The sequence below is a fragment of the Botryllus schlosseri genome, chromosome 3 (assembly GCF_051294905.1).
Source record: "Botryllus schlosseri isolate E-star chromosome 3, Bs_hap1, whole genome shotgun sequence".
Lineage (NCBI taxonomy): Eukaryota > Metazoa > Chordata > Ascidiacea > Stolidobranchia > Styelidae > Botryllus > Botryllus schlosseri.
The window spans coordinates 13,076,867-13,089,837 of NC_137238.1; the positions used below are offsets into that span (position 1 = coordinate 13,076,867).

Here is a 12,971-nt window from a genome sequence, read left to right on the forward strand (position 1 = left end):
TATATTATAATATAATACATCTCGCAGTTGTCGACTTTCTCCCATTTCCATTGTTGTCCATTTTCGCTGTGTGGCTGTAGCTTCCCTGTAGCCTCATCTAGCAGATCTACAATGAAAAAATCCTCTTAAGCGGCATATTGTGGCAATGAAGTACAGTGTCGTGGCATGTGACTAACTAACCACTATTCATACCCAGGACCAGGGTTGTAATGTCTCGAATCATGACTGCACTCGAGTCCGACTCGAGTTACGTTATTCCGATAACACGTAATTTTTCATGAAGAGCTTCTTGGAGGTACAGAACTTCAATATACAATTAAATAGTATATTCATATTGAAATGAACCCGAATATTTTCGGCTGACACTCGTCAGGGGTAATCGTCAGCAACTAGTAGAGAATTGGAAAGAACATTTAAATAGTATATGAAAGAACATTGTATATCAACAGTCGTATCACAAAATATGACGTCACCAGCATGAAATTTCGAATGAGAGAACGTTCAATGTACTATTTTTAGGTGATACACGAACTCCTTTTGTTGACAGAGTTTTGGTTGGTGTATTTTGATAAAAGTTGATTCCAAGGCACACAAATGGAATTGTGAACGACCTCGACCTACGATTCGAAATCGGTCGTCTCGATAATTATTCGCACAAATCGGATTATCCAACAGATGTTTGCCGATGGCAGAATTAATGGCCTTTGATCGATCAGCATCAATCTTAAGTGGATGAGTTAAGGGTGAGCTTTTCACATCGCGTGACGCACGTGTTCTGATAAATCTGGGGACATGTTGGTTTATGCGGTCCTGCAGACGTCTTGACGTTCTTCCCACGTAGCCACAATCACAGTGGCACCTATATTCGTACACTACATTACTTTGTTGAAGTGCAGGAAGCACGTCTTTGCGTGTTGAAGGGAGCAGTTGTGTTGTTGTAAAAATCACATTGGTTTTGACTGTATCGTAACATTTACCGACAGCAGAAATCAATTGTTTTTCAAAGCGGGTGGAAATGGGGCCAATCCAAGGTAGATGGGTATAAACATCTTTTATTGTTCGTGCGGTGGGCTCTGCTCGTTTTTCTGCGTTGAATTGCGTTAATTTCCTCTCCATGCCGCGGCTGATGACGTGTTCAGGGTAACCGTTATCAAGTAAGATTTTTCGGATGTAGTCAAGTTCTAAACTCAGTTTGTTACCCGAACATATCATCAACGCTCTATGCACGAGTGTGCCTATGAGGTTAATTTTTCTGCGCCGAGGACTAAATGAATTCCAGCGGAGGTATAGCGGAGGTATCTCATTCGAAATTTCATGCTGGTGACGTCATATTTTGTGATACGACTGTTGATATACAATGTTCTTTCCAATTCTCTACTAGTTTCTGACGATTACCCCTGACGAGTGTCAGCCGAAAATATTCGGGTTCATTTCAATATGAATATACTATTTAATTGTAATTTTTCATGTATAATACGCAAAATTTTACCAATTTTTTGGCCTAAAATAGGGGGCGCGTATCATACATGGGTACAACAAGCCTTGAAAAAATTCTCTCTCGATAAGAAATTCGAAATCACACCTTTCTTCATGTTTGTTTCCAATCGCGCATCACTTCCAGCCATCGCGCCCAGTAATTCGTATTAGAGAGTGAAACGTGCTGCCAATTAGCGAAGAGCGTGTTGCCAATTAACGCTAGTTTGCCGTTTGTACGCGAGCAAAATTAGGTCATCGATTGTTGCACGCCACGCGCGCGCAGCAATCCTCGCTTATTCATCACGTCAACGACAGGCCTCAGCAATCGCATACACAAGAGGACATGTGAGAAAGATATGATGGCTTGCGTAATCAGTCGCATCTCCAACAGGCCTGGTGCGCACGACATAATCGTTGGCCTGAGCAATGGCATCTGTAATAGGCCTCGTGCGCAAGATGTCGTGTCGCTAGCCTGAACTATCGCGTCGCCGGCCTCGCAGGCTTTGGCTGCTATCTACTGTCGTTAAGAGACAATGCCGTCAATTGTAAAATTATTAGCGATAGTTATGTCATGATTGTTCAACGGTGACATCGCAAAACAGAATGATATCGTATACTAAAACACAACTATTCATGAACTGCGAATGCAGGGTGCGTACTATACATGGGTACAGGGTTTTCCCAGAATTTGCATGGCATTTTAAGGGTGCGTATGATACAGAGGTGGTCAAAGTAGTCAAGAAAGCTACTCAAGTAGAAGTAGAAGTAGCGACGAAAAAATCTGCTCAAGTACGAGTAGAAGTACTTCTTCCATAATCAACCTTAAACTACTTGAAGTAGAAGTAGAATTTACTGACTTTAAATCTACTCAAATAAGTAAGTAGTTGTGAAAACGATCGTAATTCGTTCGCATGAATTGTCAAAAGCTGCAAATTGGGCTATGCGAAAGGTGCCGAGCTTGATTCATATTGATGCATACCAGGAGGTATCCAATTTTCTACAGCAAAAGCATTCGTCCGTATCATGGGATGAAAATGATAGTAGTGATATGGAAATGCAATACTAATCCTCTGTTCACTCGAACAGCACGTTTTAGAAGATATCATGGTATGGCGCACTCCCCCATATTATAAGGCCCGTGGTTTAGTTGAAGAGCAATATGGAGAAGTTGTATAGCAGGGGTGGCCAACCTTTTCAGCCAAAGAGCCACATTCGATTGTCGAACTATTGCGCGGGCCACTAGCCGCGCCAAGCGCGAAAATTTTTCGAAGTTCATTGGTCAATAATGTTATCACTTGACTATATTGCGCGCATGCTGTATATTGCTGTTCGCAGTTTGCAAGGACTGAACTATTCGGCGCCTGGACATATTGATATCGAAAGCTTCGGCCAACATGCATCAATTATTCTGTGCCTAGGTTTCATAGTCGACGGGCTTTCTGCGAGCGCAAACGCAAGGTCGCAAATGTTGAACGACACTTTGACTCGCAATCGCGAATATAGTTAGATTCAATCTGATACATTACGCGTTCTTTCATTTTCACAAAGGGGTACCAATATTAAAAGCAAGAAATCGAGTGACAACATGTTGCGCGCAGCGTAAATCTATCGGAAATTATTCTGCTTTATTGTAGTCTACGATGTTCAACCAAAATGTGACTGGCTCATGGATCTGCCAACGCGTCGGAACTGATATTTTATTCATCACAGCTTAAGTGTTGCGGCCAGACTAATCAAATTTTTGGTTGGCCTTGCAAGTTCACAATCTGTGCAATCCATTTTTGATAATACCGTTAATTTCTGAAATTATCTCGCGGGCCACTCAAAACTTTCTCGCGGGCCACTTGTGACCCGCGGGCCATGGGTTGGCCGGCCCTGTTGTATAGGATACGGTGTAAACACTTTGCGCGATTAGTAAACGGTAATAAAAAATATGGTGGATCGTAAGAATGCCATACTGTGTAGCTTTATTTCCGGAAATTAAAGGCATTACTACACTTGCTTTCATACTTCAACATGTATGTTATCCAGACAAAAGAACTGATGTTAATTAGAACTCAAAGTATATGATACTTGGATTTAAAGTGAAATATAAATACTACTTATAAAAGCGGAAAATGTATTTCATGTCTTTAGTCCAGAAAGTTTCAAAGGTGGTATGCTGAAACAGCTCTAAAACTAAAAAAAGTCATCAGAGTTCACTTTTCTTGATTAGGACACGCGATGGACTGCTAGATTACGATATAAGTAATTGCTAGATTGCAAAACATCTGTTTTAAACGTTATGAGGAGGCATTATACTGTGATGAAATATTTCATATGGGCGAAGGGCGACAATGCGGTATGAACGGAACCACGCTAACCCACTACCAAAATTATATTCACCGATACTCTCGTGAAATCATATTGGTTAGTGGTTACTCCGTATTCATTGAGCGCGAAGCGCGACGAAATAAATTCCTAAATTCCTCAGGCTATCTTCCTGATTGAAGGATTACTACTTCTACTTGACTAACTGAAAAGAGCGAAAATTAAGTAAGTAGATCACAAATATTACGAATTAGAAGTGGAAGTAGCGAAAATCATATCTACTTGAGTAGGTATCAGAAGTAGAGGAAAACTACTTGAGTGCTTCGAAAAATAGAAGTACTTAGTTACTGACCACCTCTGGTATTATACATGGGGGCGTACTATCCTTGGAAAATTACGGTACTCGATTTGACTCGAGTCATTGTCTCAAAATACGGAAATGACTCGACTCGACTCGAGGAGTCCATCTGCGATACATTTCAACTCTTTTAACACATATCCGCGTTTTTCTATAAAGTAATTGAAATGGATTTGGGATACTACAAAGCTTATTGTCTTGGCCAATGCCTTCCGAGCAGTGTGCAGCTTGGCGAAACAGCCTTTATGTTGAGCGAAACTTGCGGATCTTTTGAAATTAACCCTCCTTTGACCGAGTGCATATCTTCGTGTCTTTGTCATAAGAGTGACTTGAATTATACCCCTTAAGCACATCGACATTCTGGGTGCTAACTACCAAAAGGACGGAATTATCCCTGAGTTCAGCAAACAAATATTTAGTGCCACAAAACTTATTTGAATTTCAGATTTCAGCTTTCTCTTTTGCCATACCTGTTCATCATTTAAAGGCATTGATTGACTTGATTTACGAGTTAGTGATTTGGAAACGTATCGCGTTACTATATGAAGCACAGACCATGTAATGCGTAATGTGACAATGGTAACAAAGAAGGTTTGTGAACTTCTTGTGACTTTGATTGCCTAGGCAAAATTTGCAGCATTGTCTCTATTTTGAATCTGGATTAAGCATGCGAGGTACGTAGACTGCGTATTCGCGGCATATTATTGAACAGATTTGAAAGTAAACGATTTTTTGGTTACGTTTATATACAGCCGGTTGTTTTAGTCCATGCAGCAACATTAAAAAGTAGGTTTTATGCTTCGAATTGACTACAATACCCTAATTTTGGTATGTGATAGCTCTACTAACATAGCCTGCGTTGTCGTTGTTTGTGGTAAGTGGCGCCACTCCTAGTGTTTTACACTAGATCTAGTGTATTTTGACTTGACCAACTGCATTTTCTTTCGAAATTCGGGAAATGTTGGCCTAGTGTTTTTTTACTTAAAACATTATACCGGTACTTGTAGAGATAGTAATTATTATCCGCTCAAACTTGCCCACTTAGCACAATATCGACCAGTCCTACATGTATTGTAGAATGTGGATATATTGCAACGGCTATCAGTGTGCAAAGAAAATGCTCTCTATACCTGTTGATGTGGTTATTCACATTTTGGTCTCTTTATCAGGTACTTTACGTGCGTGCGTGTTTCTGTTTGTGTGTGTATGTGAGCGGGGGGCGTGCGTTTGTATGTGTATGTTGTGCACAAGAATCCGAAGTGATGAGTATTTTTTAGTCGTTACGCACTGTTGTACAAGGGTCTGCGCAGTGAGTTGCTGATTCTGCGCAGAATCGTCGCAAATTAGAGGGAACGTTGACCGTGGGTGGGTATGGGGCATATTAGGGTAGGAGGTTGGTTGGGGTCCATGTTGGGATTAAGTTATCCCAAGATTAGGGTTGGGGTTGATGATGATATTAGGGTTGGTTAGGTTTAGGGCTAAGATATCCCAGAATTAGGGTTGGGGTGATGGGTATTAGGGTTAGGAGGAGGGAGATTACGGCTAGGATTAAGGTATTCCAATATTAGTGTTGGGGGTGATGGGTGTTAGGGCTGGGAGGGGGAGATTAAGGTTGTGTGGGGGGATATTATGGTTGGAGATTAGGGTTACAGTTACGGTTAAGGTATCCCAAGATTAGGGTTAGTGTTACTTAGGGCTAGGGTCGCCCTCTTCCAACCCTAATATTCCCACTACCAAACCCTAATACCCCTATCCCAACCTACAGTAACAACAACAAAAAATAGTTACGATAACATTGCCTAACCCTAACCCTAATCCTATCCTATCCGTAAACCTAACCCCTAGCATCGTCTCGTCGCGTGATCTAATCAAGCCGTGACTGCGTGATTTACGCATGTCCTGACATCCAAATCACTTGATAAATAATACATTGTACACAAAATTTCCCGAGGGCCGAATTTACCGATTGAATTCGGCCCTCGGCAATATTGGCCCCGTAAATATCCGTGTTATCTTCCGGGACTGCGTGATATACGCCTACCCTGACCTACAAATCTAACCTACAAATAATAATATATTTATCTAATTAATTCTCATTAATAGTTCCCAGTCAACAAAATGGGAAGCGATCGCTCGGCGTATAATACGCTTTCAATGCCAAAATGATGCTTCAAAAGATACAATTTTCGCACTTCAGCCGCAGACTCCTTGACCGCTAGTAACCCTGCCGCTAGTCTCGCCACCCTAATCGCTGTTGATTTCTAACCCTGTGTTGCAAGTCATCACAAGTTGACTCAGCATTTTCATTATCGTGTTAGTTTTATTAAAATCAACGAAAATACAGGTTGACCGACATATGACATATCAAAGGCGAGAGTTTAGCATGATCATTTGTCAGATTAAGATCGATTAAAATACAATACATTGGGCCCATGGAAAGTCGCTTAAATAAAGTACCGTAAACCGGGGTAACTTTGGACAATTTTTCACTAATTTGCTTTATATCTCAGAAATGACTGAGTGCAGGAAGGCAAGTTTTGTACTTTTCTGGGGTTATTGAGCAGGGATTAGAATCAACTAATTCAAAATCTTCATGGTCATAAATGAGTACCGTATTTTTGTAAATTATCCATGTCCAAAGTTACCCCGTCCTGATAAAATTTGAGGGGGTAACTTTGGACATCACATTTTTTCTATATTGACCTAAGGGTGGGCCCGTTGAGATTTCTGTCATTGATTAAGACTACTTAGAGGTAACGGCTGCCAAGTTTTAAATCTAGGACTCACATGCTATCTATATTTCGTTGTAAGAATTTAATAACCATAAATTTTGATGAAATTGACCCCCCCTACCAATAATTTATCAATGTTGGGTCAAGGTCAATGTTCCCTCTAAGCCAGCGGTTCTCAACCGGGGGTCCGCGGACCCCTAGGGGTCCGCGAAGCAATTTCAGGGGGTCCGCGAGACCTCTAAATTTTTAAAATGGTTGATAACCTAATTTTCATTCTATTTTTTAATTTGAGAAAGCATGAGGCAGTCTCGCACCACAACTGCTATAATCTCATGACTCATATCATCATAATAATCGTCTGACATGAACTATCGTAGTGTAAAAAATCATTTTAATGGCCAATTTTTCAATTTTTCAACCTTCTCGATGTGAAGTTTTCAGTCTCATAAAATTAGTGAACAGTCGTTTGAAATAAAAATTTCTGAAGTATTTCCATAATTTGTCCCAATGCAGGGATTGAAACCTCCCCACGAAATCCATTTTATCCTGTGATATACATTACCACTATTTGAACAGCTTATTGGAGGTACAGAACTACAATATACAATTGGATAGTATATTCATATTGAAATGAACCCGAGTATTTTCGGCTGACAATCGTCATAAATCAGACAATGATATACCTGCCCTTAAAGCTCGGCTATCAGATTTGGCGCATTCTTATTGCGGATTCCCTATCGACAAGGCTGGTTTTTTGATGAACAAGGAGTGTTTCGTTGCTATCAAAGCATTACGCTTCAACCCTGAAATTCATATCACCAGTTATATTAGTATGCAGCCTTGTCTTGTTAATGTTCAATTGTTCATGGTCGAAAATGTTTGGTCGTTATATGTAAACCCGAACATAACAAGTCGTTTCCTGACAGTCTTTCGCAGGTTGGAAAACTTGGATCCATTCTTTGGCGCATAAAATTTGTCTATACATTTAGATTAGGATTTCACTTTCACGGTAGAAACTCTCTGTTGTTCGCGATCCGTATGTTGCCCGTCCCTGCGCTAGATGCTGGACGTGATATGCTCATAAAATATATGTTTCTTTATTTTAGTGCCATAAATGTTGCGATCACACCAAAAGTATCGTCGGAAGCGTTATGCGTTAATATTGCATTAACCTCCCTCTATCTTTGCGGAAATTATTTTCGGCACCCCTCGTTCATATCAAAGCGAAGACGCTGATTTTCAAGACACGATCTAGTACTTCAAAAAATACAGCAGCAAAATTAGCTTTGAAATAATAAAAGTCTACCAATTTCTACATAAATGGTATGAGGTTATTTTCAAGAAAAATCATTATTTTGCTGTTTATCACAAGCCTACAGTTCATATTTACACATGACAGACGAAGGTTGCACCATAATAGAGTTAAAATTGAACTAAAACTTGAGGGGGTCCGCGAGGGTCCGTGACGGTCAAAAGGGGTCCGCGAAGCCAAAAAGGTTGAGAACCACTGCTCTAAGCGCAGTGATGACAAGGTCTCTGTGCACAGAAATTTCAAGTTGCGTACAAAAAATCCGAAGTGATGACCTTTTTTTTTGTCGTTACGCACTGCTGTCCAAGGGTCTGCGCAGGTAGTTGACAAGTGCGCGCAGACTCGTTACAAATTAGAGGGAACATTGGTCAAGGCTATCGGGTAGTGAAATGATTCCACCTTTTATTGAGACTACTTGTGGTACTGTTGCCTCATGAAAAAGAATTGGACAAGCAGCAACCCTTTTCCTTCAATATATATTTAAAGGTTTTACTTCTTAGTATCCAATGTTACCCGGTTTATGGTATACACATTGTCTGGCAATATAGGCTAATATGTAACAAGGACCCAAACTAGTTTCAACTTTAACCTCTATGATCAACTACAGCATGGCGAATCTGAACGGTCACACGACATAAAACCTTTGCGGAGCATCGTCCAGTCGATCATATGTAAATTCAACAACGTTGCTGACCTCTTGAGGGATCTGGAAAATAAGATGTAAACATTATTATTATATTTTTGCTATGAATTAGCACTGATTGCCTTAATCATATCATTTCTGTTTGTGCGTCATTTGATCATCTCACACCCAAGTATGTTACTTGATAAATGACAACTCTAAACCATACCCCAACCTAACCTGAACTATGAGACAGATGGTTATTGCCAAGTATACTGAGCTATTTTGTCCAGTACTTACATGTCTACAGACCACCTTTTCTGATGGCACGTCAACTATATCCTGGATCTGAGAACACCAGTAGCGGTTTTGTGGTTACTTACTTGATGGTCATTGATGAGTATTTCAAGGCAAAATTTTGGAAATAACGAAATACAATATACAATAATACATACTATTTTGCAAAATTAGGATCGGATACCTGAGGCAACACTATTTCATTTTCGGCGACCGGCATCCCGATCCGGCACTCCATGTAGAACAGTTTTTATGTGGGCTGAAATTTCATGATGGGTAACGAGCCTGAATCCGGTATGCTGCAGGACAGCTGGAACAAACTGAAGTTCAAGCAACGAAATGGAATGAAACTGTCATACCCCTCACATAAAAGATGACGCCAAAGATTTGAGCCTTGCACGGCTATCTTAAATCCACTTTGACGAGAAGCACCTGTCCACGAATACTTCTGGGCAAGTCTGAGTCATAAAATACTTGAAAAATGCACGCACTGTAGCCCGAAGATTTGGTTTCACTATTTTCAGTGCGACAGCAGATGGGATCTGACATATATCAAAAAGATGCTTAGCTCATAGCAGTTTGTTCCGACTAATAAATTGTTATGCTGACCTGATTCTTCAACAGCATATCCAGCTCTTCTGCACTGTCTGCTTCAACAAAATCTTTCATGGAGTCGTCTTCATTGACTTTATCATGCATATGTTTCATCTCTTCCCTTAGCTGGTTAATTTCATCTTTTATCTCGTCAAGCGAATTCGACAGCTTTGTAAGAAACTCATAGGGCCTGTTTTAAATATAAGAAGTATAAGTCTTTCGCAGCCAACTTATTCACAACTGGGCAATCTCTAGCCTCCAAACCAATGCCCTTAATGACCAACACCATGATTCAGGATTGACTGGCAAAGGCTAAAAAACCGGCATTCCCTGGTGGCGACGTTGCTATGACTTCTATTAAAATATACTACTTCTACACATGAGGTAGGAATGTGCAGTTGTCCACCTAATAATAAAATAGCCAAAATATGCCATAATTGTTCATTGACTTTCAACACAACTCAGAATTTACAATTATCTGTGAATGATCTCATCAACTTACATCTGAACAGTTCTTTGACTTAATGTTGCATATCTATCAGCTTGATAATAGCTGTCACTTGACCGGCTGAGTATTTTCGGATGAGTCGGGGAAGAATTTGCCCAATAGCCTGGTACTGGGTACCCGTATGCAGATTCATGGCACTGACTGTAAGTTACTGAGAAATATTGATAGGAAAATGTTACAGACAACAACTGAACATTAGTATAACCAACCGGAATAGCAAATGACTTTACGTCCATGGGCTTTCCATTCGTCTGTAGGGTGAGATGCAATCTTTGAAAGATCTTGCACATTTCCTTCAGGGGGCCAAAAACACAAGCTGTCGTTGCATGCCAGCCAATTTTGCGGAACTACCTCGTTGGTGCCATCATCAAACTGCACACAGTAAAACATCACTAATGATAGGAATAGTGGCTAATACTTTATTCTTTCCTGAATATTAAAATTCACGTTGATACAAGTGAGCAGACAGATATCGGATCTATGAAGCATTGTGGTTATAATATTACGATTGTTCTGAAGCAATGATCGGTACTTCACGGACAATTAAAGACACACACAGTAGATAGATTGAGCATATCGCACGTCTCTTGGCAGATTCATGCATCAACATTCAACAATTACACTACCGGTACCAAATGATGTCGCAGTCATAACCATGACACGTCTAACCAAGTGTGGAAATAATTTCATCAATAGCCAATCCGGTCTTTTACTTCTCAAGCACATAAATCGTCAACGATAACTTCATTCCTATTCCATTCCATCGTTATACCCTCGGAAATTCAATTCGCCAGTAGCGGTAAACAACATCCGAAGACTGCATGACATCACAATTACTCCACGCTCAAGTGCTCACAAACCTGTCAAAGCCAGACGGCACGGTAAAGTCACGTGATAATCATGCGCGGTTTGATTGGTTCATAACGCTACCACCAATCTCTTTGGCCGACGATGGGAAATAGAACAATCGATCTTTTGAATTCGAGAGCGATCAGTTTTTGTACATCAAAGGTGCCGCCTCGCTATAGTGAGAAAACGGCTGGGATCTCTTCTCCCCTTCACTATCTTCGCCTAGTTCGGCATTAAATATACACAATTTTGTTGACTGGGTTGGTAATACATTTTATACGATATTCACCGAGGGCATGGTGAATGTCCACGCATTGCGCAGGGTTTAATAAAGCTCCCATCTTAATGAAATGTCAAATTCTCAGTGGCACTAATTCAGATGTTATTCGATTCGTTTCAATGGGAAAATATTATATTCCGATGAACATGATCGACACCGGATGGACTGGTATCGCTGGCACCAATATCGAATTGCAAATCATTGGCTATTTGGCACAAAGCGGAATTCCACTGATAAGGTCATGATATGCGCCCATATTGCTCTTACTGCAGTTACAGTTGAATATTGATCGCACATTTAAATATTAAATTCGGCTGGTATGGCTTAATATTAACGAGTGCAGTGCCTGTGCCAAAACATCGCTTCAGAATTTTATTGCTGTACAGTGTACTGTACACAGCAAAGGCATACAGTAAAGTGCGTTCTAGGGCAACTATGACATGTAGTTATTATGACTTCACGCACTGATGCGACGGCACCTATGTCTTCATCACTGCAACCGATGTTACTGACTGCTGACAGACTACAGATTACTAGCCAACGGAGGTAATCAATAGACAGACCCATTCGATAGTTTTCAGAGCCGGAGCCAGATATCGAGCCGGGGCAGTGGTAATATTGATCTCCGTAACTGGAGCTGGTTTTAATTTATGATAGAAGAGAGGTCCGGAGCTGTAACAATGTAACATGATTATGATGAAGAATACAACCTTCAGCTTCGTTTGGAATCCGTGAAATCAACATTAGCGCAATAAAAGTTAGTATACTTCTAGATATTGAATATCACTTGCGAAATCTATTTACCTGTAATTTGACTCCGTGTCAGTTTATTTCCTTTTCGTGATCGTAAATTTCAGGGTACAAAGTATTTTATTTGCGAATGATATCACCATCGTTAACATCAACATTTCAATGTTAACTAATTTCCAGCGAATCAGTGTCAATATTGTGTACAATAATTCGCGATGTCTTTACCCAAACTCTATCGCATGCCCTGACAAGGTGGAAACTATGGATGGTGCGAACCACTGAAAAGTTCAGCTTCGTGTGAAGGCAAACCTTTCTGAAGGGTTCGGTGTTGATGCGAAAGTGAAGCTATGACGTCATGTGACGTCATATTGCTAATTACAACACAACATTCAGTGAAGTGATGTATTATTATACGTAAACGATACCTATAGCGACAGGGTTGTAACCAAGTCACATGGCTTCGAGTCACAAGTCAATCTCAGTTAGTTTTGACTCGAGTCAAGTCGAGTCATTTTTACTTCACCACCGATTCAAGTCGGAGTCCAAGTCAGAGAGCAGAGTCCGAGTCATGGTAATATGACTCGAGTCCGAGTTCAAGTCATTATGTTGACTGCTCAGTTTCCAATTGAAGTCTTGTTAAACCCACTTTTCATTACTCTGTTTGGTGATATATTTTAGCAGTTTCTGGTCGCATTTTCAAGCACCTGTACCAATAGACGAAATCCCAAGAGTGTGGGTACTTTACTTCTGTTCAAAATTACAATGAAATGTCGGTCGTGGCCGTCTGACTCTCGGGTCATATGACTTGATTCGAGTCATGCGCAATGACTCGAGTCCAAGTCGAGTCAATACACAGATTGACTCGAGTCGAGTCGAGCCATTACCG

The 12,971-nt window shown here is 40.5% G+C and overlaps 1 protein-coding gene across 3 annotated transcripts; it reads right to left on the minus strand.

Annotated features, from left to right (window-relative positions):
• Positions 1–8,133: 8,133 nt before the first annotated feature.
• Positions 8,134–11,311, minus strand: LOC145434915 (uncharacterized). 3 transcript variants are annotated; one of them, XR_013913626.1, is made up of 5 exons: positions 10,416–11,311; positions 10,201–10,357; positions 9,714–9,888; positions 9,289–9,646; positions 8,134–8,891 (listed from the first exon to the last, which is right to left on the minus strand). XR_013913626.1 is itself a non-coding variant. In XM_080312148.1 (5 exons), exons 1-4 carry the CDS (start codon positions 10,594–10,596, stop codon positions 9,512–9,514), a joined length of 648 nt encoding a protein of 215 aa, XP_080168274.1. In that variant the 5' UTR covers positions 10,597–11,311; the 3' UTR covers positions 8,134–9,414; positions 9,471–9,511. The 3 variants fall into 3 exon arrangements, 2 of the variants coding, with proteins under 2 accessions (XP_080168274.1, XP_080168273.1); XM_080312148.1 differs by having other exon boundaries at positions 8,134–9,414; positions 9,471–9,646; XM_080312147.1 differs by having other exon boundaries at positions 8,134–9,646.
• Between the last annotated feature and the right edge of the window lie 1,660 nt (positions 11,312–12,971).

What these genes read in the sequence shown, in the direction of transcription:
- LOC145434915 (XM_080312148.1), bottom strand. Translation starts at nt 10,596, where the DNA reads ATGTTTTACTGTGTGCAGTTTGATGATGGCACCAACGAGGTAGTTCCG. An exon ending in TAAAGTCATTTGCTATTCCG is followed by an intron (nt 10,358 to 10,415) that starts GTTGGTTATACT and finishes AATATTTCTCAG; the next exon opens with TAACTTACAGTCAGTGCCAT. An exon ending in AGTCAAAGAACTGTTCAGAT is followed by an intron (nt 9,889 to 10,200) that starts GTAAGTTGATGA and finishes TATTTAAAACAG; the next exon opens with GCCCTATGAGTTTCTTACAA.